At 45.4% G+C, this 26,829-nt stretch overlaps 1 protein-coding gene across 2 annotated transcripts in view; it reads right to left on the reverse strand.

Annotated features, from left to right (window-relative positions):
• KLHL15 (kelch like family member 15) overlaps positions 1-25,191 on the reverse strand; it is a 34,057-nt gene extending 8,866 nt beyond the window's left edge. Inside the window, exons 1-2 of one of the 2 annotated variants that reach the window (XM_049766746.1) lie at positions 25,163-25,191; positions 4,328-5,039 (exon numbers count right to left, since the gene is read on the reverse strand). In XM_049766746.1, the coding sequence (XP_049622703.1) occupies positions 4,328-5,032 (705 nt within the window). In that variant the 5' untranslated portion in view covers positions 5,033-5,039; positions 25,163-25,191. Of the gene's footprint in view, positions 1-4,327; positions 5,095-25,162 lie in introns of those variants that run through there. The other variant, XM_049766745.1, reaches the window with a different exon arrangement.
• Between the last annotated feature and the right edge of the window lie 1,638 nt (positions 25,192-26,829).

A 26,829-nucleotide genomic window follows, 5' to 3' on the forward strand; every position in this document is an offset into this window, starting at 1 on the left:
CCGAACTTTTAAATTCTAAATTCAGATTTAATACATTTCAAGATTTCAATAGCAATAAACTGAAACCATCTAAAGTGACATTTTAGAGTCATAAATACTTTTGGGGAGTGAGGGTGGAGGTTGAATTACACCTGGAAATGTTTAGGGAACCATATATGGTGCTAGGTAGGGATTAAAACTGTGGGTGACCACAAGGAAAGCTAGTGCTGTATGTCCTGACTATCTCTCTAGTCAACCCTACACATTGTGCTGAGTATTCCCCCGTGCTCAGTCAAGTTGTGACTCCAAAACAAAACCCCCCAAAAGGATAATTTTTTAAATTTTGACTTTTATTAATTTGAATCCCAATAAAGTGAGTGTGAGGGCCATAATTTTTTATTTATTTTGGGTTTGGAACTATATCCAGGGATGCTCAGGGTTACTCCTGACTCTGCATTCAAGAATCACTCTTGCTAGTAATGAGGACCATAGAGGATATGGGGAATCGAGCCTGAGTCAGCTATAAGCAAGTCAAGTGCTGTGCCCACTGTAAATTCAGCAACCCCCATATAACTTTTATTTTTAAGAAAAAAAATTTCATGAATCATATTCAGAATTTAGATTTTATGTGGCATATTACCTGACAGACACTGGTCGTTTTCTTTGAACAACCTAATTCAGCTTTATATGACACAGAACCTGTATTAAGAGGTAACACCTTGGTGTTCTGGATAGACTGGTATAATAAATATCCTACTGCATTTCAGGAGAAGTCTCGGCATGAAGTGAAAAAAATATTTGCCAAGACTCCTGAAGGGCTGGAGAAGGAAAGCAAAGACAATTTACATAGAGCACTAAACTGGACCAGGACTGAGTATCTTGTCACAGTTTGTAAGTTGTACAACTATAAATTCACTTAAGGAGCAGACTGGACAAGTATTTGCCAAGTATAATAAAACATTATCATGGTAATTAGAGTATTAAGTAAAAGTATCTGTATGCTTGAAAAAATAAAAAAGCCTACCACATAAAATTGTGAATAAAATTTTTTTCACTATTTTAGTTGTGAGATTGGGCATTATACTGAGTACAGGAAAAATAGGCCGATTTTTCAAGAATTTGGTTTCTAAAGCTTGATTTCTAGAAAGTGAGTCTCAAAGATGCCTAACATAGTAATTCTAAACATCCTGGAAGCCATAGATTCCTTCAATAAACACTGACTCTAACCACTGTAAAAATCACTGACTTCCTTCCATTTACTGTAACACTATTGCTAAAATAAAACAGTATTTTATTTTAGTAAGTTTTCCTATAAAATGAACTCATAAAGGAAGCCTTAACAAATTATTCTCGGGCCCGGAGAGATAGCACAGCAGCGTTTGCCTTGCAAGCAACCGATCCAGGACCAAAGGTGGTTGGTTCGAATCCCGGTGTCCCATATGGTCCCCCCTGCCTGCCAGGAGCTATTTCTGAGCAGACAGCCAGGAGTAACCCCTGAGCACTGCCGGGCGTGACCCCCCCCAAAAAAAATTATTCTCAAAAGATTCCCAATACCAAATGATTACGTAAACTCCTACAATGTATATGCAAACTGAATCCCTTAGATCAGGGGTCTCAAACTGGCAGCCTGCGAGCCATTTGCGGCCCTCCGTACAACATTTTGTGGCCCTGCCCTAGAGGAATCTTTTTTTGTTTTGTTTTGTTTTAGTTGTTTGGGTCACACCCCCTAATGTTCAAGGCTTACTACTGACTTTGCACTCAAGGATCACCCCGACTTTGCCTCCTGCAGCCCCCAGGTAAATTGAGTTTGAGACCCCTGCCTTAGATAGTACAACTCACATTTGCAGAAAGAAGAGGACAGGTATTCAGGTGAACAAGGACCCCACCTGCAGTTCTGTGCCAACTAATCTGGCAGTTCAATGCTGCAATTGCAAGGACCTGAGGATGTGGTGCTGCTCAGGCTGGCCCTATAGGGCCAAACCTGGCCTGGGAGCCTCCAAGGTCACACCTGGCGAGGCATGTACTATTTCCTAGCCCCTACAACTCATGATTTATCCAATCTATAAAATTACCTTATGGAAATTCTTAGTCACTCACTAGTAATCATGAACTGATCACTGATTAGAAAGGCTTAGAAAAGGGGACAGAGAGATAGCACAGCGGTAGGGCGTTTGCCTTGCATGCGGCCGACCTGGGAGGTTTGATTCCCAGCATCCCATATGGTCCCCCAGCCTTCCAGGGCTGATTTCTGAGTACAGAGCCAAGAGTAACCCCTCAGTGCTTCTAGGTTTGCCCCAGAAACCAATCAATATTTAAAAAAAAAGAAAAGGCTTAGGCTAGCTCAGCACCAAATGTCACTTACTGCTATTAATTATTCCATCTCATAGAAAATCCTATTTTTATATCATAATTATTTCCATCTATACTGAAGTAAATTATATTATTTTAGTAGTGAGAAAACAGTCGCATTTAAAGACAAAACAGGATTCCCCAGGGAAAGAGCAAGAAAAAAATAAAGGGAAAAATCAAGAGAAATAATTTACAGTTTATGTGGGGTTGAGTTATCACTGAAAAATAATTATGAGGGCCCAGACAGATAGCACAGCGGCCTTTGCCTTGCAAGCAGCCGATCCAGGACCAAAGGTGGTTGGTTCGAATCCTGGTGTCCCATATGGTCCCCCATGCCTGACAGGAGCTATTTCTGAGCAGACAGCCAGGAGTAACCTCTGAGCATTGCCGGGTGTGGCCCAAAAACCAAAAAAAAAAATTATGAAATATACTTTCTATTATTATTTGTAATAATAGTATAAGATTCCATAAAACTGACTTGCTATTAGAAGTTAATGGCATTTCACAGCATTCTGAAGGGGGGAAAGCATGCCAAGTTGCTGAGTATCATTCAGAGGTGCAAATTTGTTTATTTTCAAATGGTGTAAACAACCTCCTTTGCAAATATTATATAATCACCAGATCTGAAAACTAAAGCTGAGAAAATATTTAACATGAAGGGTGTCGATCAAAGATTTAAGTGTGCTTTCTAGAAAGAAAAAAAAGATGCAAGAGGTAAACAGAGCCCCAGAGGTAATCATGTGATTAGAAACCAATTAAGTTAAGCAATTACTGAAACTGCTTTCTCTCCTTTGGGCAACAAGGGATCACAAATGAGGCTGATATAAAAATGAAAATGCTAACACACATAAATGACTATGGCTATTTTATTGGAGAAAAGACTATTTTAAGATAGCAGAATATGGTATATGTGCTGAGATGCTTAATCTATGTTGACAGGGCTTAGTCTATTGTTTAGAAATGGCAAAATGATGGTTTTTAAACATAAACAAGTTTTTTTTCAAGGCTAAACTTAGTATTTAATGAAATAAAGGAAGAGCTAGGAAAGAAGTTTCTTAGAGCTATTTTGTGTATCCTTATAGTTTAGAGTAATACAAAACTGTTACTGTACATTATTCAAAACTATAAAACTAATGTCAACTAATTTAAACAATCAATTTTTAAAAAGCTAGTCCGGGGGCCGGTGAGATGGCGTTAGAGGTAAGGTGTCTGCCCTGCAAGCGCTAGTCAAGGAAGGACCCCATTTCGATCCCCCAGCGTCCCATATGGTCCCCCCAAGCCAGGGGTGATTTCTGAGCGCTTAACCAGGAGTAACCCCTGAGCATCAAATGGGTGTGGCCCGAAAAACCAAAAAAAAAAGGAAGGAAGGAAGGAAGGAAGGAAGGAAGGAAGGAAGGAAGGAAGGAAGGAAGGAAGGAAGGAAGGAAGGAAGGAAGGAAGGAAGGAAGGAAGGAAGGAAGGAAGGAAGGAAAAGCTAGTCCGATCTACTTCAGATTTACTTTATTTCTGAAATGAAAAGCTAAAGCAAATGTACTATTTTGTATTAGAGGTTACTATGCTCCACCATTAAAAGTAACTTTATAAATGAATCTACTTTACTATCTCCCTAGTTCATCTTTCATCCACAAGATCGGTTTCAGGTTATTTGGTTTGTTTTGGGGCCACACCCAGCGATATTCAGGGGTTCCTCTACTCCTGGCTCTGCACTCAGGAATTACTCTGGTAAGGTTTGGGGGAACTATATAGGATACTGGGGATCAAACAAGGAGTGGCCATGTGCAAGGCAAGCACTCCACCTGGTTACTATTACCCCAGCCCCACAAGTTTTGTTTCTAAAAACCTAAAGGCATAAGCTATAACCAATTTTATGTAGGCATGAACTATTATTATAGCCTAATCATTCTCTTTGTGATACCTGACCAAAACTTCTAATCTTATCTGTCAAGACTTTTGTATTAACTAAATACTGAGTTTTGTCAATGCTCTCAAATATACTAACCTTCTCAAAAACGCTGGATGGAGTCATCAAACAAAACCTGACGTTCTGAATGATGGTATCAGTGTGTCGCCAGCGTCTTCTGTCATGTCGAAGCCATGACTGTACAGCCTCGTACAACTCTATTTCTGGAAACCTGCTCAGATGGTCGTTATCCAAATAAGACATGAGCTTCTCAAAGCTCAGATAGGAGAGAAAGTCGGGCCTGGACATGAGAGGAACAAAATTGTCTAGGAGAAAGGTGTCCAATTTCTCCCTTACTCCTTCGATGTTAACACCAAAATCATCTAGCAACCTCATTATTTCTGCGCAATTTTCTAGGCAGATTTTTGCTAACAAAAATGAACAGCAAAATTTCACCACCTCTATAAGCTGAACATACATAGCTGCCTGAAGAATCTCGTGAACGGTATTCATGCTCAGTTCTATAGTGCCATAGTACATAAACTGAAGGACATGGCTGAAACCAGTAGCAGTTAGACCTTTTAAGTGAATTTTGTCTTGATCTCGCTCTCTCATATCTGCAGTGAACATAATTCTGAAGTAGTCACTCTGGGTGGCCAAGAGTGCTTTATGGGCCTGGAACTGATGATCTTCAATAACCAGAGTGACATCAAGAAGCAATCCCTCCTCATACAGTGCTCTGAACCCAGCAGAGACACTGGTGTCATGGATGGAAGAACAGAATCCTTCCACGTCCCCTGCCATGAATCACCTGGAAAAAAGTAATCAAAAATAACATGTTAACTGTGGAAAATACATCTTAAAATTTTACATAAAAAGAATCGTTATTCATTTTCATGCACTCAAAAGACATTAACATAGAATTTAAACACACTTTAATGACCTAAACTCTACTATCTAAGTCCTAAAATGTGCAAGTCCTTTGGGGAAAGACAATTTAAAGGTTAACTTTCCTGGCTCCCTTGCCTGGAAACAATCTTTTAAGTATCTACCAAACCATAGTAAAGAGTTAACTTACAATATATGCCTATACATGCCATTAATTTTATACTGTTCACAAACATATTTAAACATACCTCTGTATTATCAACACAGAATTTCTTAGCAAAATGTTAAATCAGTAAAGAAATTAACCAAAAGCAAAATTGAACTCGAAGACTCTTAAACTTATCCAAAGAAAGTAAACAGGTAAATATGCCAAGTTGTATACAGTTTTTCTTTCTAGCCTTTATTTTAAAATAATTAGAAAGAAAGGTGCCTTTTTAGAATGATTACCGTCACAACTGAAAGAACAACAGTAAAAATCTTATTTAGTCAGACTAAAGCATTGTCATATAGAAAACTGAATTCAAATGAGAAAACGTCTGGAGAATTATATACCAAAACTGATGTCCCGGAATATTGAGCTTTCAAGATATTTGCAAGCTTATCTTTTTCGTATAATTTACCTTATTTTTAAGAAAAATACCAACTATCATGTATTGCTTATAAACACATAACTATAAAGAAATAAAACTTATTTTTACATATCATAGAAATGAAGCCAACAGTAGAATTATAATTAGGTCTCCTAAGCATGCGGAATAAATTTGAGTTTATTAAGACTATTTATGAAGTAAAGCAGCTTCCTCCTTTTCACAAAAGCCTCTTTTCCAGGCCATCTATCCTCTCCTAAACACTCTTCCTCACACAGATCCAAGCTTCCTCCCTAACAAGGCACCCTCCCTTGTTTGAATTCCCTCCCAACCCACCCACTGTACCCTGTGGAGCCTTGTTGGATATAAAAAAAAAAAAACTTCCCGGGCCCGGAGAGATAGCACAGTGGCGTTTGCCTTGCAAGCAGCCGACCCAGGACCAAAGGTGGTTGGTTCGAATCCCGGTGTCCCATATGGTCCCCCGTGCCTGCCAGGAGCTATTTCTGAGCAGACAGCCAGGAGTAAACCCCTGAGCACCGCCAGGTGTGGCCCAAAATCCAAAAAAAAAAAAAAAAAACCAAAAAACAAAAAAAAAACTTCCCTACAGGCGTGTGCTATACACAAAAAGTTCTCTGAAGTCTGATCCTTATTTTATTAAAAAAAAGTCTATTTTACAATCTTACCTCCTCTCAGCTACCCTAGTTTTCTAACTATCCTTTTTCTAAGCTATAGCCTTTTGTTCAAACAGAACTCCATCTTCTTTTGCTTCTAATCATTTAACATATATGAATAGCAGTCACCCTCTTATATTCATCAGTAACTTTGGGACCCTGTCTAGAGTCATGTCCTCCTCTCAAATATCCACAATGAGATCCTTTAAAAAATAATCTGGGCCAGAGAGATCATGGAGGTAAGCTGTTTGCCTTTCATGCAGAAGATCATCGGTTCAAATCCTGGCGTCCCATATGGTCCCCCATGCCTGCCAGGAGCAATTTCTGAGCATGGAGTCAGGAGTATCCCCTGAGCACTGCCAGGTGTGATCCAAAAACAAAAACAAAAACAAAAAAAAAACAAAAGAACAAAAAAAAATCTAATAATCAAGGCTGGAGCAATAGCAAAGTGAGTAGGGTACTTGCCATGCACCAGGCAAACCGGGTTTCGATTCCCAGCATCCTATATGGTCCCCTGAGCCTTCCAGATGTGATTCCTGAGTGCAGAGTCAAGATTAAGTCCTAAGCATCACCAAGTGTGGGGGAAAAACCTAATAATCAAAATTCTTCTATCATCCTCAATTCCTACAAACATCCCCCTGCCCACCCTCCTACATTTCAAAACTTGATTCCCAAATCCCTGGGCCTTGTTACAACCCAGAAGTGGCCCGTTATCTAAAAGCTTTGATTTTAGTTTGGGCATCACACCCAGTGGTGCACAGATATCACTCCTAGTGGTATGCAGATGACAATGAGGTGCCAATGATTGAATCCAGACCTCCAGCATACAAAGCATGTATTTAGCCCATTGAGCTATCCAGTCTATATCTGAAATACTAACTAACAACTTGCCAATCTCCAGCTTAACCTTTTTTAGTCTATCTTGCTCACTGAGTTAAGGACATTTTACATTATGGGAAGCCTGGGCTTAATTTCTGACAATGGCTGATCCTAAGCACTGCCAGCAGCAGCACCTGAGCACCATCTTCTCCTATATTGTGGTATCAGAAAAGCCCTCTCTCCCAAATTCTTCTATTCCCTTAGGTGAGCTCCTCTGTAATATATAATGGTATCAAAGGCAATTTGAGTTACTTCATTTCCTCTGTCAGGGCATCAATCAGTGCCATCTCACCATTTTATTACCAATGCTTCCCCTTTAGTTACTAGAATGAAAAGCACCTCTGCGACAGGCATTATGTGAGGTATAAACATCTGCTTTTCAGGAATCCACCTCTTACCCTATTTAGGTTTTGTTTGAGGCGGCACAACAGCGGTGGCCAGGAATTGCTCCTAGCTTAACAGCCAGAAAGCATTCCTGTTGATATCCGGGGAACCATGAGATGCCAGGAATCAAACCTGAGTTATCCTCCCCTCTGTGCTATCACTCCAGCCCCCATGGTACCCCGATTAAAGTAAAAGAGCTGTTACTATGAAAATTAAGGCGGGGCCGGAGAGATAGCATGGAGGTAAGGCGTTTGCCTTTCATGCAGGAGGTCATCAGTTAGAATCCCGGCGCCCCATATGGTCCCCCATGCCTGCCAGGAGCAATTTCTGAGCCTGGAGCCAGGAATAACCCCTAAGCACTGCCGGGTGTGACCCAAAAACCACACACACACACAAAAATAAGGCACCACTCTTATGAGTAGGCTATCACCAGATTTTACTACTTTTTCTTATCAGTGTCATTTATGACTTAATTTCTTCACATACTAATTTGTTTATTCAGTAGTTACCCAAGCCTGAGGCCATACACACACATATGAAGATGGAGCAAAGGGTTTGAGCAAATGTTTTGCGTTATGAAGATCCATTCAACCTCAGGGTTCATCACATTATTAGGCATCCCTAAGACTATGTGATATAGCCCCAAAATGTAAAAAGAATGTAAAACAGAGAAGTTTAGTTAAGAAATAAATATGAATAGATAATATACCAAAATATTAAAAATGGTTTTCTTAAGAATATTAAAGAGCTCACTTTTCCTTTTTGCTAACTTGTTTTCTAATCTTATCTACAGTGAAAATTTACTGTTTTTCCAAAGTTCATTTAGGGGGCTGAGAGGTAAGTTCAAAGGGCCGAGTGCAAACTTTGTATACAGAAGATCAAGGTTCCATCTCTAGTGCTACCTGGTTGCTCAAATTCTGCCTGCGAGTAAGCCATGGGCTTAGAGCAGTGCTTCTCAAATAGTGGGGCACGAGGCTCCTAAAGGGGGGCACGTTTGACCTCGGCAAACACTGTCCTAACAAGCTTAGCCCCGTGTTTATGTCTCTGTATGTCTCTGGAGCTGAAAGTTGCTGTGTCCTGCTTCAAACCCCGCTTCAAAAAGCTATGCATTGCAAAACGTGCTCATTGTAGCCATTAATCCAGACATCACCTCTGATTAAAAAATCAGCTTAAATTATTCTATATATGTTTTGCAGGTTAAAGATTATTAATAAAGACACTACAGTCGCAAAGGGGGGCATAAAAATGTTTTCTTTTTCCTGGGGGGGGGGCTTGACAGAAAATAATTGAGAATCACTGGCTTAGAGCTAGACGCATCCTCCCTCATGCAAGGAGAGGCTCCAAAACCAAAAACTGAACCCCAATGGTTACAGCTTATTTCCAAATTTCTCAGGATCCTTTTGCAGCATTGACATCACTCTGCCAGCTTCAAGACACTCCTTTCCTGATAATCTTCTGACCCTTGGTTGGCTATTCAATCTCCTACCTAGGATCATTTTTAAAAACTATCTCTTGAGGCCAGAGTGATAGCAGAGGTAAGGCATTTGCCTTGCACGGGGCTGACTAGAGACGGACCTGGTTTCGATCCCCAGTATCCCATATGATCCCCTGAGCCTGCCAGGAGTGACTTCTGAGTGCAGAGCCAGGAGTAATCCACGTAGCACCAGATGTAGCGAAAAAACAAAAATAAATAAAAACTATCTCTTAAATTGTGATGTTCCCCCAAGATTCTGTTCTCATCCTTATTACTGTGTCTTTCTTTTACATGATAACATCTAAAAGCCTTTCTTTTAAATCGTTTGAGGGAAGGAGGGTTGGACTGTATGTGATAGTGTTCAGAGACCATTCCTGGTACTATGCTTACGGTTCACAGTTTTGGATGTGCTCAAGGGACCTCATGTGGTGCTAGGATCAAACTTGGGTCAGCTACATGCAAGCACCTCACTTCTGCATCTCCAACCCCCAAAAGCTATCATTTTACCTATAGTTTTTATTAAACACCCCTTCTCCGAATACTCCAAAAGGAATCTTTAAATCATGTCTAAACAACAGTACCTGACCCTCCAGTTTTCTTGTGTATTAACCCCATCTTTTATCAAGAAGTATTCTTGGTGCCTCTTTCTACCATTTGTTCCTAACTTACCTTTAAATTTTTTTTGTGGTTTTTGAGTCACACCCGGCAGTGCTCAGGGGATACTCCTGGCTCCATGCTCAGAAATTGCTCCTGGTAGGCACGGGGGACCATATGGGGCACCGGGATTCGAATTGATGACCTTCTGCATGAAAGGCAAATGCCTTACCTCCATGCTATCTCTCTGGCCCCTTTACCTTTAAATCTTACTGATTATACCACATATGTTCACTTATGTAGGCTAAGTACATGCAAGATGAAAGCATATCAATTTTAATTTGTAGTCCTTTTTTTTTTTTTTTTTTTTTTTTTTTGGTTTTTGGGTCTCACCCGGCAGTGCTCAGGGGTTACTCCTGGCTCCAGGCTCAGAAGTCGCTCCTGGCAAGCATGGGGGACCATATGGGACGCCGGGATTCGAACCGATGACCTTCTGCATGAGAGGCAAACGCCTTACCTCCATGCTATCTCTCCGGCCCCAATTTGTAGTCCTTTAATATAAAAGCCATATACCTTTATTTTTGTTACAGTCTAACACAAGAGGACTATATGTAATTTAGAAAATAGACATATTTTACAGTATTCAAAGATTTGGCAGTGGGGCCGAAGAGATAGCACAGCAGAAGGGTGTTTGTCCTGTAAGCAGCTGACCCAGGACCAATGGTGGTTCGAATCCCAGCATCCCGTATGGTTCCCCGTGCCTGCCAGGAACGATTTCTGAGCAGAGAGCCAGGAGTAACCCCTGGCCCAAACACACACACACACACACACACACACACACACACACACACACACACTTTGGCAGTAATATTTTACTAACAGGTTCAAGATTAAAGACTTTTCCTGAATTGAACTTAAGTGTTGAATCAAATAATTAATAATGGGGCTGGATGAAAGTGGATGGCATCCCAGGCCAAGTGGCTCCGCAACCCCCATCAGTCGGCGGGTCCCAGGTTAGGTGAACAGTTGAATCAGAATCAGACTCATCCAGAGACAGGCATCAAGAAGCATCAGCTTTATTCATCCCTATTCACCACATGTGTGGTTTCTATCATAACCTTTCAAGCACAGCCATTCTTTGCTAGCCCTGCCTCTTAACTCCTTACAGCCATCTTCCCTTTGGGCTTCATGCTGGTCAAAGACCAGAATGCAGAGACCCAAAAACCAGAGAGCCCAGCAGGGCAAACGCCTAATCCCCTGGCTCAAAGGCTTATCTACCTTTTCCAAGACCCCTCCCAGGAATGGGCGGGGTCTTGCAGGTAAGGTCACACATAATATCTGGTTCCCAAGACCCCTCCCAGAAATGGGTGGGTCTCAGGTAGCTACACCTAAATCCAGGGTGGAGTTACATTTCCCCCTTCTGTGAAATATAAAAGAGCCTTTTGTAATTCTGACTCCACCTTTAGCCAAAGGTGGGTTAATATTTTCATACAACAACGTAATAGAGTGAAAATTAACATACCAGCCCTTTTCAAAAACATAACATTTTTGCAAAATATACTATACACCTGTAACTTAAAATTCTCTTAATGCTTTCTACCAAGCACGATTCCGGAACTTTCATGTTCCTATACTTTTAAACTATATTGGGGGAACTTTCTGTTCCTATTAACCTTCTCTACACACAAGTACTACAGCATAAATGCATAACATACATTTTAAAAACAGGCTAAGTACATTAAAATACACACAGTAAAACATTTTGCAATTGAAAATATTAACTGGAAAACAAAACACATTTAAATTATGAAGAAAATGTCTAATCAAGACAAAGATGCAGGCGGTTAGAAATCAGATTTTTAAATGGGCTAAGCTGTTATTACTCCTTTTTTTTAAAACCACTAACTAAAACTTATCCCATCACCAACTATGAGTAAAATATATGACTACCCACTTAGTCCCTACACCAAAAGTCCAGATGATTAATTTGTCCCACGCTGTTCTCACCACGTGGATTACTTCCATAGTCCCAGGCCCCGCAGATGGCTTGCTCACTGCTGTTGGCCATGTGGTCCCAGGTTCCGCAGCCGGATCGTGCTGTTTCACCTTTCAGATTTGGAGGGCGGATCCCAGGCTCGCCTCGCCACTTTTCTCCCCTCCGGGCAGCAATTTGCAAACAGGTTCCAGCTTTTTTGCAGGGGGCTTTTGGATGTTCAGAGTTCAAAGTTATTTAAACTAAAAGTCCAGTCCGAAATTTTCAAAGTCGAAATCCAAATTCAAGCCAAAGGTTGCTCTCAGAAAATCAGTCCACTTTAAATACAGTCTTTTTTCTCCTCCGTTTCCAATCTAGGCTTTTAATTAGTCTTTGAGGAGGCCGAGGTTTTTGTTTATTGTAACAAAGTTTCAGTCCTGGGCCTGGGCCTGGGATGGAGGTGATACAAGCTTTCATCACCTTTGTTTCAATGGCCTTTGAGCCCCCAGATGGGGTGTCGGCCATCTTTGAAAATTGTGGCACGTGGCCCAGGGTTTTGGGCTTAGTGCATCCGAAAAGAGCCAAAATGAAACTGAAAAGCAGAATTCTCACCATCATCGCTGTTTTCTTGGGTCCAGGATTCGGGCGCCAGATGTTGAATCAAATAATTAAAGATGGGGCTGGATGGAAGTGGATGCCATCCCAGGCCACGTGGCTCCGCAACCCCCATCCAGCTGGCAGGTCCCAGGTTTAGGTGAACAGCGGAATCACTCATCCAGAGACAGGCATCAGGAAGCATCATCTTTATTCATGCCCTATTCACCACATGTGTGTGGCCTACTCATAACCTTTCAAGCACTAGTTATTCTTGGCCCTGCATCTTAACTCCTTTCAGCCATCTTCCTTTGACCTCCATGCTGGTCAAAGACCAAAAGAGGCAAAGACCCAAAAGCCAGAGAGCCCAGCAGGGCAAAAGCTTATTATCATTCATTTATATTAAGGGAGTTTTTCTTTACATTTTCCTGTGATGCGCTAATGCAAACAGCCGCTCTTTTATTATTGACTAGTTTTTCCTTTAATAATTGTAGACAATATTGTTTGTTTACTAAAAACAAACTGGGGAATTGTTGTGTATGTAAATATTTTAGGGGATTATTATGTTACTGACCCTACTCTGATCCAGTGATTGTGCCCTACCCTAGGGTGTGACCTGGCATTCTGCCCCCACCCTAGGGTAATACCTGAGTCTGCTCCCACCATTGGGTGGTCTCTGATTCTGGAGGATAAAAACAAGGGTCTGTGGAAGGCGGGGGGCTTTTTGCTGGAACTAAGGTTGAGTCTTTGGGCTTCAGTCTTGTCCACCGAATAAAGCTAATATTTCCACAAGCCTGACTGTCTGCGAGCTGTTTACCCGATGTTTCACCTCAGAACCGTCGGCTAGACAGGGTGGCAGACTCGTGATCTGAGCTGAAGGGGAAAGACCTCATCCTCCATCCCTCCATCAGTCAACCTCTTCAGGGACTGACTTGCAACACTTAAAGAGTTTTCCAAGTGATATAAATAGGGATATGCACACAAATACCTACTGTGAACAAATGGAATATTACTTTGTAGTGTCTAAATAAAATATTCTCTTTAATATGAGGCTAGCAATATCATACTAATTATCAATTTTCAAATTTAGACTATAAAAGCAAATTAAATGATAAATAAGACATACTTCATTCTACTTCTGAGGATCATGTGGATACCAATTATCACCGCAACTCAACAAATGTATTGGCCAAATTTAATGAAGGTTAATAACAGGTTGAGTGTCAATGTTCATATACTTGAGAGTACTGTTTTGTCTCACTGAACTGTTATTCTGCCAATGCCTAAAGCACCACTTTTTTCACTTATTGTCAAAGTAACCATCTCAGACAAGTCTAGTAAGATTTCTATTACCTAATATTTACCTTCTGTAAAAGGATGCATCTAAATAAAACCTGTAGGGGCCGAAGAGATAGCACAGTGGTAAGGCATTTGCCTTGCACGTGGACAACCCGGGACAGACCCAGGTTCAATCTCCAGCATCCCAATAGGTCCCCTGAGCCTGCCAGGAGTGATTTCTAAGTGCAAAGCCAGGAGTAACCTCTAAGTGCTGCCAGGTGGCCCAAAAACCAAACAAAAAAAAGGAAAGGAAGGGAGGGAGGGAGGGAAAGATGGGGGAGTGAGGGAGGGGAGTAGAGGGAAGAGGAAGGGAGGGGAGAGAGGGGAGGGGAAGGGAGGGGAGGAGAGCAGAGCAGAGGAGAGGAGAGGAGGAGGGGAAGAGGAGAGGGGAGGGAAGGGGAGGAGAGCAGAGCAGAGGAGAGAGAGGAGGGGAGGGGAAGAGAGGGGAAGGGAGGGGAGGAGAGCAGAGGAGAGGAGAGGAGAGGAGGTGAGGAGGGGAATAGGGGAGGGGAGGGGAGTGGAGGGGAGGGGAGAGGAAAGGAAAGAAAAAAAGAAAAGGAAACCTTTAAAAAATAAATCCTATGCTTTTAAAAAGTATTCTAAATTCAATTTACAAAAGCAGTGAGTGGGGATAGGGGAAAGGATTGGTAAAGCGTAAGTCAAAAGATGATCAAGATTTCAGTGCAGCACCAGCCCGAGGGAGATTCCAAGCAGGCCTCCACAGTGGTTCTGTTCCTATCACATATGACCATACTAGGGAGGGGTGGAAGTAAGAATTATGATGGACACACTCTTTTGCCAAGAATTTTAAAGAGATAAAGAGATAAAGGGAATACGTGCACTGACTGACTAGAACTGGAATATGTTTAAAAAAAAGCAGCCATAGGCATCAACTTCTACCTTGTGGGGCTGAGTTACCAGAGAAACTCAAGCCAACAGAGAGAATGAAGTCAAAACAGGACAGGGAGCATTCCCTACTGCCGACTCCTCCCTCCCATGTTTCTAGGTCTATTCCTGACCTTTGGGTATGAAAGAAATTCTTAGATTCTTAGTACAACTCCCCCCACCCACCCCTTACTATCTAGGTGGGGTTTTCCTATAAAGTTGTTAACTAATATAGTTTTAGCACATGACAGCTATGTTTTAAAAAGACTACATTTTAAGTTATTCAAGCTTATCTTGGTCTTTTCTCTGCCTTTGCTAGCAGCCAACCCAGGACTTAAGGTGGTTGGTTCGAATCCTGGTGTCCCATATGGCCCCCTGTGCCTGCCAAAAGCTATTTCTGAGCAGATAGCCAGGAGTAACCCTTGAGCACTGCCAGATGTGGCCCAAAAAACAAAAAAATGGGGCTGGAGGGGCCAGAGAGATAGCATGGAGGTAAGGCATTTGCCTTTCATGCAGGATGGTGGTTTGAATCCTGGCATCCCATATGGTCCCCTGTGCCTGCCAGTGGCGATTTCTGAGCATAGAGCCAGGAGGAACCCCTCAGCGCTGTCGGGTGTGACCCAAAAACCAAAAACAAATGGGGCTGGAATGATCTTGCATGCAGCCAAACCAGGATCTGTCCCCAGCATCAATATGGTCCCCCAAGGCCCATCAGGAGTGATCGCAGGATGCAAAGCCAGAAGTAAGTCCTGAGAAAGCAGTCAAGTGTGGCCTAAAAACCAAAAAATATGTAAAGATATTAAAGCCTCAGCTTTAATTTTTTTTTTGGTTTTTTGGGTCACACTCTGCAGCACTCAGGGGTTACTCCTGGCTCTACACTCAGAAATCGCTCCTGGCAGGCTCAGGGGACCATATGGGATGCCAGGATACCAGCATCCTTCTGCATGCAAGGCAAATACCCTATCCATGCTATCTCTCTGGCCCCTTTTTCTTTCTTTCTTTTCTTTTTTTTAGGGGGGGGGGGGCCACACCGGTGACACTCAGGGGTTACTCCTGGTTGGTTCAGAAGTCGCTCCTGGCTTGGGGGACCATATGGGACACCAGAGGATTGAACCACGGTCCTAGGTCAGTAGCGTGCAAGGTAAATGCCCTACCACTGCACCACCGCTCTGGCCCCCTCAGCTTTAATTTCTAAGGAATAGTACATTTTACAGTTGCATGCATCACAATTCAGGGTATAAATTTCTCTTTATTCAGGAGCCCCAGATCAGATATACAGCATCCTATAGTTACATACCTGCCAAGTGTGTCCCCAACTAAACACACTTCTAGATCCAAATTTGAAGGGTTGTTGAAGATTGATTCCAGAATGTCGAATGCACTCAACCACTGAGCTACATCCCTGGGTCCTAAATCCTAACTTTAGAGGGGTATATTGGGGGGGGGGCGACAAATGACAGTGCTTTTTTACTGGTAGTGCAGGGTTTACTCCTAACTCTGCTCTCAGGGATGATTACTGGCAGAACTCAGAGATGAAACCAAAGTGGCTGAATGGAAAGCAAGTTCTTAATCCCCTGGCACTATCTCTCCAGCTCTTAGACAACAATTTTTAAGAATCTTAAAAAATGGGGCGCGAGAGATAGCATGGAGGTAAGGCGTTTGCCTTTCATGCAGAAGTACGGTGGTTCGAATCCCGGCGTCCCATGTGTCTGCCAGGGGCGATTTCTGAGCAGAGAGCCAGGAATAATCCCTGAGCATTGCCGGGGCCGGAGAGATAGCATGGAGGTGAGACATTTGCCTTGCATGCAGAAGGATGGTGGTTCAAATCATGGCATCCCATATGGTCCCCTGAGCATGCCAGGAGTAACCCCTGAGCACTGCCTGGTGAGACCCAAAAAACAAACAAACAAAAAAAGAATCTTAAAAATGCCTAAAAGGTTTGAGTACCACTGAGTATTAAGATGAATAAGCAAAAGACACATCTGGAAAACTATTACTGTTATTTATACATAGAAATTTCTAGGGCCGGAGAGATAGCATGGAGGTAAGGCATTTGCCTTTCATGCAGGAGGTCATTGGTTCGAATCCCGGCGCCCCATATGGTCCCTCGTGCCTGCCAGGAGCAATTTCTGAGCCTGGAGCCAGGAATAACCCCTGAGCACTGCCGGGTGTGACCCAAAAACCACAAAAAAAAAAAAAAAAAGAAATTTCTAACAATTCCAACTCTAATGGCTAGTAAAGAAGTCTAGTGGAGGGAAAGTGAACAAGAAATTAAGGCAAATGGGGAGCCTGAGCAATAATACAGTACACTTGCTGCTGGGTGTGGCCCAAAGACAAAACAAAAAAATACACTCATAATTTCTGTTAACCTATAAATTTAAATTCAGCGCTTCAAAGAAAATGTCTCCATTTGAGGCAGGGACGCACACCCAGACGCGCTGGGGAATCCTGCCAGCAAAGGATGCACACTTCAGGCTTCTGGGCCATCTCCAGTTGTTTTCTCATTTTTTTAAATTTTATTAAAGGAGGCTGATATAACTAAAGTTCTTCCTAGTTGGATTTTAGACATACAATGTTCCAGCACCAATCCCACTATCAGTGTCAACACCCCAAGATCTCCACCAGGGTTCCTAGGTTCCCTCTCCTCTCCACTCTTTGCCTGACAACACAAACTTTTACCTTAAAGAAAAATCTGAGGACTGAAGTGATAATATATTGGTAGGGTGCTTGCCTTAGATGCAGCAGAACAAGTTTTGATCCCTGGCACCTCATTGGTCCCCCAAGCACCACCAGGAGTAAGCCCTAAATGCAGAGTTAGGATAAGCCCTGATCACTATCAAATGTGGTCCCAAAACAAACAAAAATCTGAGTGGTCTGAGGAGATATTAAAATACTTGCTTTGCATGCAAGTGACTCAGGTTTGATCCCTTGCATCTCATATGGTCCCTCAAACACCACCAGGAATAATTTGAGTGCAGAGCCAGGAGTAGTAACACTTGACAGGAGTAAAACATCACACACACACACACACACACACACACACACACACACACAGAAAAAAAAGAAAAAAAATTGAAAACAGACTTAATTAACTTTATTACCAATCATTTTACTTTATACCCTACAACACACAATTCAAATTAAGAAACTCAATTGAATATGCTGCGTAAGTTAATTTAATACTTGCAAACAACCATTCAAGTTAAACTTTCAAGAAAGCTTTGGGTTCTTCAAGAGTCTAGCAGGGGTCTCAAACTCAATTTACCCAGGGGCCGCAGGAGGCAGAGGCAAAGTTGGGGTGATCCTTGAGTGCAAAGTCAGTAGTAAGCCTTGAAAATTGGGGGGTGTGACCCAAACAACTAAAACAAAACAAAACAAAACAAAAAAAAAGATTCCTCTAGGGCAGGGCCACAAAATGTTGTACGGAGGGCCGTTTGCTGCCCACGGGCCGCGAGTTTGAGACCCCTGCCTAGGGTTAGTTACCTACTATATTATACTATAAAATTGCTTCACTTTGGGGCCGGCGAGATGGTCCTAGAGGTAAGGTGCCTGCCTTGCAAGCACTAGCCAAGGAAGGACCGCGGTTCGATCCCCCGGCGTCCCATATAGTCCCCCCAAGCCAGAGGCAATTTCTGAGCGCTTAGCCAGGAGTAACCCCTGAGCATCAAATGGGTGTGGCCAAAAAAAAAAACAAAAAAAAATTACTTCACTTTTCAGGTATGTTTACCATTTATAGTAACCATAGTATAAGAAAGCGTATATGAAAAACACAAGTGGTAGAACATTTGGCCTTGCAGGAGACCATCAGTTTTTAACCCCAGATGGCCCCTCAGCACAGCCAGGTGTGAGAGAACTGAACACTGCTGGGTTTGGCCCATCCCCCCCAAAAAAAGCAGAAACCTCTTCTGCTTCAATGGTGCTTATAATGAGAGTTTAATTTTATGGTCCTCTGCTTATTCCTCACACTAAGTAGCCCAAGAGTGATGTCATGGAAAGCAGCTTCCCTAGCCTTTAGAGACTGGATCCAGTGAGAATTCTAGGAAAAGCCTCTACTGGGAAATAAAACCTCAATTCCTCTAAGTTACATCCTAACATTTACCTTAATGTTAGCATTTTAATCCACAGGAATTATACCACTAAAATAAATATTTTTCAGTATCTAAATATTATGATCCAGAACTCCAACAAATCTTTAAATGGCACAAATTCATTAAGTTTAATTTTTGTTGTTGTTTAAGGGGCGAAGTTGTTCAGCTACACACACTATGCTCAAGGGCTAGGCTCTATGTTCAGAGATCACTCTTGGTGAGGCTAACAATACAACAGGGGTCAGCTGCAGGAAAAGCAAGAGCCCAACCCACTATGCTATAGTCTCTCTCTGGCCCCAAATTATATGTCCTTATTTAGAGACAAACACTATCTGTTCTTATTTGTTTCAACAATGTAGTCAAACGGGACTTTCATGGATCTTAAATGCAGAAAATCTGGGGGCAAGAGTTTAACACAGCTGGTAGGGCGTTTGCCTTCCACCTGGCCAACCCGTTAGAGCTACAGTTTCCATAAAGTCCATCAAGCCTACTAGGAGTATTTTCTGAGTGCAAAGCCAGGAGTAACCCGAGCGCCACTGGGTGTCGCCAAAAACAACCACCACCAGGGGCTGGAGCAGTGGCACAGGGGATAGGGCATTTGCCTTGCACGCGCTAACCTAAGATGGACCATGGTTCGATCCCCCAGTGTCCCATATGGTCCCCCAAGCCAGGGGCAATTTCTGAGTACATAGCCAGGAGTAATCCCTGAGCATCATGAGTGTGGCCCCAAAACCAAAATACCAACAGGGCCGAGCAGTGGCGTGCAAGCAGTAAAGGTGTTTGCCTTGCATGCAATGGACTGCAGCTCAATCCCCCAGGGTCCCCAAATATGGCCCCCAATAACCCCTGAGCGTCATGGGTGTGGCCCAAAAACAAAAACAAAAACAGGGCCTGAGCGATGGTGTGCAAGCGGTAAGGCGTTTGCCTTGTGTGCACTAACGTAGGATGGACCGCAGTTCAATCCCCTGGTGTCCCCATATATGGTCCCCCAAGCCAGGAGTGATTTCTGAGCGCATAGCCAGGAGTAACCCCTGAGCGTCACTGAGTGTGGCCCAAAACAAACAAGCAACAAAAACCAACACCAACCAGAAAACCTGGGGCCAGGGAGATAGTAGAGGGGTGTAGGTGGCTGGCTTGCATGCCTTAGACTGGGTTAGTTCCCAAGCCCTACAGAGGATCCAGAGCTCCCAGGAATGAACCCTGAGCACCTCCGTATGCACACCCAAGAAAATTTGAGTCTAAGCAAAATATTTTTTTTGTTTTTTTAGGTCACACCCCACAGCGCTCAGGAGTTACTCCTGACTCTATGCCCAGAAGTCACTCCTCGCTGGCACGGGGGACCATATGGGAGGCCAGGATTCAAACTACCATCTGTTCGAATCAGCTGCATGCAAAACTAACGCCCTACCGCTGTACTATCTCTCCGGCTCCGCAAGTGAAAATTTCTAATTCTGAAAAAGCCTTCTGCTTCTACACTAACCGCAATACTAACCGCACGCAGAGCAAAATATTGAACTCCACGTGCCTGCCCAGGGTTCCTAAAATGGTGTTAGCACTATTACTCTCTCCCTTTTTCACCCTACCCCACCCCACACCCCAAAAATGCTGGCCCCTCAAACAGCAGCACACCTACCTTGAGGCCGCTGCACTAGCGGGGTTTTTTTCTCTGCTGAAAATATGAATGGCTGCCTTAAAGCTGGAGGCAGGAAGGATCCTGGAGCACTGCGGTGCAGGTTCTCCGAGCAAGTGATGCCAATGGAAAGGCAGGCTCGAAGTGAGTCCGCGCAATGGCAGGCAGTTTGCTACTACATTTCCCACCCAAGCCCATTCACTGGCTACATGTCTAGATAAGGCGCGCCCTCCATCCCGAGTGCTGCTCCCCTTCCCCAAACACCACAGAAAAGCAAAAAATTAAAAAAAAGAAAGCCTGAAAGTCCGACTGTGGTTCAGAGGCAGAGTGCACTCACTGAGCACCGACTACCGGCGGTTTGCTACATCTCTTGGCTAAACCAACTCAAGGAGGGTGGGCACCAGACAGCTAGCAATTTGCTGTATCTCCTGGTTTGCTACATCTCCTGCATCTAAACTCACTAGCTGACTGCATGTCATATATGGGGTGCACCCTCAATCCCGGTTGCTGCTCCCCTTCCCCAAACCACCATAGAAAGGCAAAAAATTTTAAAAAAAGTAAAAAAAAAAAAAGAAATCCCACTGCAAGTCCTCGGACTGTGGCTCCCAGACAGTTGAGGGTTTTCTACATCTCCCAGCTTCTTACATCTCCCGCTAAACCAGGTCAAGGAAGGAGGGCCCCAGACAGCTGGCGGTTAGCAGGTAGCTACATCTCCCATCACTCGGGGGTGGGGTCCCCAATTGTAGCCAACTGCATATCTATATCAGGCACACCCTCCATCCCAAATGTTGTTCCCCTCCTCCCAACAACCAAAGAAAGGGGGGTCAATATAAAGCCCACTGCAAGTCCGAGCTGTGGCAGGTGGTGGTTTGCTACACATCACCTTAAACTGACTTTGAAGGCGGGCACAAGACCGTTGACCTTTGGCGCTTTGCTCCATCCCCCAGCTCCTTACATCTCCCGCCTAAACCAGCTCAAGGAAGGCGAGCTCCAGACAGCTGGTGGTTGGCAGGTCACTACATCTCCCACCAAACTCACTAAGGGAGTGGGGTCCCCAACTGTAGCCGACTACATGTCTATATCAGGCGCACCCTCCATCCCAATTGCTGCTCCCCTTCTCCCAAACAAAGGATGGGGGGAAATATAAAGCCTGTTGCAAGTCAGAGCTGTGGCAGCTGGCGGTTTGCTACATCTCCTACTTAAACCAAGTTCAAGGGCGGGCACCAAAGGTTTGACCTTTGGCGATTTGCTCCATCCCTCAGCTCCTTACATCTCCCGCCTAAACCAGCTCAAGGAAGACCAGACAGCTGGCGGTTGGCAGTTTGCTACATCTCCCTCTAAACTCAGAGGGTGGGGTCCCCAATCCATCCCAATTGCTGCTCACCTCCCCCAAAGGCGAAAAATTAAAAATTAAAAAAGCCCGCTGCAGGCCCGAGCTGTGGTTCAGAGGCAGAGTGCAGGCTTCTAGGCATTCGCTGGCATTCAAGCCAATGCCATATTTAAAAATAATAATAAAATGGTATGAAAATAATAAAACAGGGGCTGAAGAGATAGCGCAGTGGTAGGGCGTTTGCCTGGCACACAGCCAATCCAGGACGGACAGTAGTCAAATCCCGGATGCCAGGAGAGATTTCTAAGCGCATAGCCAGGAATAACCCGAGGGTCACCGGGTGTGGCCCAACCTGCCCCCCCCTCCAAAAAAGAAAGAACAAAAAGTTCAGAGGCTAGGTAAGACAGACAAGGATAGTACTATGGGCCAGAAAGATATTACAGAATGCTTGCCTTGCATTCAGCCAACCTGGATTCAATCCCTGTCATCTCACATGGTCCACCAAGCCGACCAGGAGTGCTTCCTGAGTGTCTAGCAAAAAGTAACCCCTAGGGGCCGGGCGGTGGCGCTAGAGGTAAGGTGCCTGCCTTGCCTGCGCTAGCCTAGGACGGACCGCGGTTCGATCCCCCGGCGTCCCATATGGTCCTCCCAAGCCAGGGGCGATTTCTGAGCGCATAGCCAGGAATAACCCTTGAGCGTCACTGGGTGTGGCCCAAAAACCAAAAAAAAAAAAAAAAGTAACCCCTGACCACTGCTGGGTATAGCTTTTCCCCACAAAAATAGACAGTTACTAAGCACTGGCTTAGGGGACTGCTGGACTCCAGAGCTTTTTCCAGGGAAACTGCCTCCCCCACTTGGCCCCACTGCTGTTCTGTTTTTGTTTTTGGGCCTCGGTGATGCTCAGGGGTTACTCCTGGCTTGGGGGACCATATGGGACGCCGGGGATTGAAACGAGGTCCATCCTGGGTCAGCCACCTGCAAGGCAAATGCACTACTGATGTGCTATCACTCTGGCCCCTACTATTCTTGCTGTTCAACCCTCCACCCCTACCCTCCCACCCCCACCCCCATCTCCATCCGTGTTCCACGTCTATGCAATTCACACTCAGAAGGGGCCCAAGTCCTCAGAAGCTGAAGATCCCTTTTGTGTGCAGAGGGAAGGCTCACTGCATACCTACTACAGACATTCTGGAGGACCCCACACAAAATCAAAACACAGGCACCACTGTTCAAAAGTGGGGTGGGAGGAGCTGGAGCGGTGGCACAAGCTGTAGGGCATTTGCCTTGCCCCACTAATCTAGGACATCATGTCCTATATGATCCCCCAAACTAGGAGCGATTTCTGAGCGCATAGCCAGAAGTAACTCCTGAGCATCAGCAGGTGCAGCCCAAGAAGCAAAAAAAAAAAAAAAAGTGGGGTGGGAGGGGCTGGAGCGGTGGCACAAGCTGTAGGGCATTTGCCTTGCCCCACTAATCTAGGACATCATGTCCTATATGATCCCCCAAACCAGGAGTGATTTCTGAGCGCATAGCCAGAAGTAACTCCTGAGCATCAGCAGGTGCAGCCCAAGAAGCAAAAAAAAAGTGGGGTGGGGGGACTTACTAAAAAGACCAAGTTTTCTCCTTTTCAATGTATAGCTTGGGGTTGGGGTTGGGGTTGGGGTTGGAGAGCTAGTAGAGCAGGTAAGGCCTTGCATGCTGCCAACCTAGGTTCAATCCCCCAAAATTCCCTGTGGCCCCCAGAGTACCACCAGGAGTAATTCCTGAATGCAGAGCCTAAACATCACAGGTTGTGCCCCCCTCAAAAAAAAAACTCTGCTATTTAACAACTTCTAAGGGGGAAATTCCCATTAAAATTATTGTTATGACTTTTTAACGCTTTTCCCTTTATGTTGTTCAATTCCAGTTTTACACCAGATGACCCTTTAAATCATCCACGGAAGCCAAGACAACCCGGTTCCAAGATTTTAACCCCAGAACACCAAATCAAGGTAGAGAGGTCAAACCTTGAAATTCCCAGTAGAGCAATGATTTGCCAAAAATTTATCTTCAAGAGAAGCTGAAATCCAATGTGTAAAAACAGCTAATACATTAGACTTCTGCTAACCTAATCTTTCCAGTCTTACTCTACTTTTTTTCACAAAGTACAAAGCATATGAAAGACAATTGGTACTGGATTACATATTTAATAATGTATTCCGGGAAAGAAAACTCCGAAAAACCATTTCTTAAGCTAAAAATAATCATTTTAAAATGCTTCCCTCTTACTTCTTGTGGAACCGTCTTTTTAAAGCCAAACCATACATTTCTGCTGTGGGAAAAAATGGTTCTGTGTTGATCTGCTAAATTTATGAATCAACAAATTCTGACAAAGTTCCGTTTTTAAACCATATATATTTACTATCCCCTTAACATACTATTTCCTTCTTTGCCCCAGGATAACCATCTTCCAAGAAGCCAACTGTCACCCCTTCAACACTGGAAAACCTGGCTCTAAGAATCTAGGAAGTGTTCTTATGCAGATTAAGATGTGAATGAAATCACGTTTTATATTACTGTATTACCAAGAAGTCGGAATGTCCTACCCATGCCTTTATTAAGATTAACAGAAATATGAATACATGTCTCAGCTGTTCACAACCCTTTTAAAATTATTTGATACAAATTTAGGCATCGTGTTACCTAGAAGTGAGGGGGAAAAGGCATTAAAATAAGGGAATCAGTCTTCGAGGCATCTTCTCGTTGATCAATCCAGCAGATGAATGCAATCAATTCCAAGACTATCTGGAAAGTAGGGAATACGAGCTAAACAGAAGGTGTTAAATAAATATTCCGAGTTGGGGGGCGGGGTGGGCGAAAAGAAGCTTGAAGCGGCCTAGAAAACTGAAAAGCAAGGCACTCCAGTAACGTTCGATTGGAATTAAAGAATACCGTTATTTTAAATAAGCAGTTAGCATTTCGGGGGAAGAAGAGCAAGCAACGTGACTGCTCCCTCTCTAGTCCATGTCTTCGCTATGGCACACTTATTTCGTAGACTTAAAATACAGAAATCAAAGAGGCAGCAACAGTTAGCCACGACAGCGTTAACCTAGCTCCGGCGAGGGAAGACTGCAAAAGAGAAAAAAAGGCTCGCCGGGCGATTCCCCAGCACTTTACGCCTCTAGATGATATTCACGTATGACCTCATGTAGTCCTCACTCACTACCCGGGGATGTGGCGATTCGGCGCCGACCCGATCTCTGAGATCTGCCAGCGCAGACTGGCCTAGCCATTTGCTCGGGTACCCACCCGCAGGAGCCCCGATCTTCCACTTGCACGGTTTGTCTTCCTCGGCGTTTCGCATGGGCGATTCGGGGCATAAATAAGAGCATTGGGGAAAAGGAAAGGAAAGGGACGGGTTTGGGGTTGGGGGGGGTGGCGAGAGTAATCATGGTACCTGCAGCTATGCACTGCAAAAAATGGCTGAATTATGCTTCTTCCCCCCTCCGCCCTGCCATCCTGGGCCAAAAATCTCATCTGCCACAATCGAAGTGCATGCACTCGGGGCGAAATGCAAAGGTGCAGCCGGGTCGGGGCAGCGAAGGCTGGCGTGGCCCTGCGGGCGCGGGGCGGCTACGTACCTCGGACCTCGGGGGTCGGTACGGCTCTAGTGGACGGCAGTCTGCATGAGGGCCAGGCGGGCCGGCGGGCCGATCGAGGGGCGATCGAGCGGCGGCCGGGAGCGGCCCGGGCCGGGCAGCTCCGGCGGGCCCCTCGCAGTCAGTCCTGGGAAAGAAGAGCGCGCTGAGCCGCGAGCCCGGCGTCGGGGCCGGCCTTCCGAACGCCAGGAGCCTCGCGGCGCCAATCGGGACCCGGCGCGGCGCGGCGCAGGGATACCAACCCGCACTCGCAGCGGGGCCCAGCACCTGGGGCCCGCGGGCAGCGGCAGAAGCGCCGGCGGCGGCGACAGCGACGGCGGCGGCGCGGCGTCGACGACGACGGCGTCTCCGGGCTTCTACCCCAAGCGCGCCGAGCCTCAGGATCACCCACGCCGGGGGTGGAGGCAAGCGGGAAAGGGGCGGGGCCGGGGGCGGGGCTTGAGGGGCCACGAGCCCGGGGCCGCTCCGGGCCGCGCGCCCCCTGGGGGCCGCGGGAGCCGCCCGGGGCCCGCCCAGGGAGGCGGGGCTGGCCAGTAGGGGGCTCCGTGCGCCGTCGTCGCCACGCGGAAGTGGCCCCCGCGCGCGGGTTCGGGGGGCGGGGACGGGCCGACGGAGAGCGGCCGAGCCGGCCCACCGGGGGGGCCCCTCGGCCCCCCACTCACGCCTCCAGGGGGCCGGCCCGAGGCCGGCGGCCCAGAGGGTGTTTAACCTTCCCCCTGGTCGAGCGCCAAGGCCGCCATCTTTCGGCCAGCCGCGTCACTTCCGGCGCCGGAGGGGCGGGAGCGGGGGTGGGAGCGGAGTGGGGGCAGGGCCGCCCCACGCCCGCGGAGCCCCACGTTCGCTCTGGCCCCGCCGAGGGACGGAGGCAACCTGGTGCGGGGACTGCTAGCCCGATCCTCCGCGCCGTCGGGGCTCAAGGCCGGACTGCGTTGGTCCCCTGGCGGGTGCCACTTAGCAACTGTGGGTTCGAGCCCCTGCGGCGCACCGATCATCCACCAAATTGTTAGGAAGCCCGGAAAATGCTTTTTGCTGTATTTTACTTGATTTCACACGCGACGAGCGGAAAACCGGGACGACGTGAAGGAGCAGCGTTGCCACGCCCCGCCGTGGTGGAAAAGTGTCTCAATGTGCACTAAATGACATCATTTGTGCATGGCAACTTGCAGAAGGCGGTTGCGTCAGAGCTCCCTGGGTTGATTGCACAACGGTTGCATTTCAGAAATCCGTCTCCCACAGGGGTGGGGGGAAATTCATAGAAAACGGCATGTCTGCACCACCCCGACAAATGGCCCGCTCGAAAACGCGCTTCGCTTTCTATTTGTGTCAAATACGAGGGCAAGGACAAACACTTCCGAAGGCACTGATTAGGGGGGCGGGTTTGTTTTTGACAAATCGGCAAGACCCTCCTTCTAGCCACTGCTTTTTGGGTGGAAGAATATAAAATGACAATGTAGGACTGTGAATGTCTTGCAAAACCGTTGTGAGGAAAAGTGTACGTGATAGAAATCCACCATTGGAAACGAGGGCTTAAATGAAGTCTTGCGTGGCTCATTTCTGATCTAAAACTAAGCGAGTTCTGCCCCACATCCCCAACGCCACAAGTACCCCCACCCCTACTCCACCCCCTGCCGCCATTTTCTCTCTAGACC

Source organism: Suncus etruscus, chromosome X, assembly GCF_024139225.1.
Source record: "Suncus etruscus isolate mSunEtr1 chromosome X, mSunEtr1.pri.cur, whole genome shotgun sequence".
NCBI lineage: Eukaryota > Metazoa > Chordata > Mammalia > Eulipotyphla > Soricidae > Suncus > Suncus etruscus.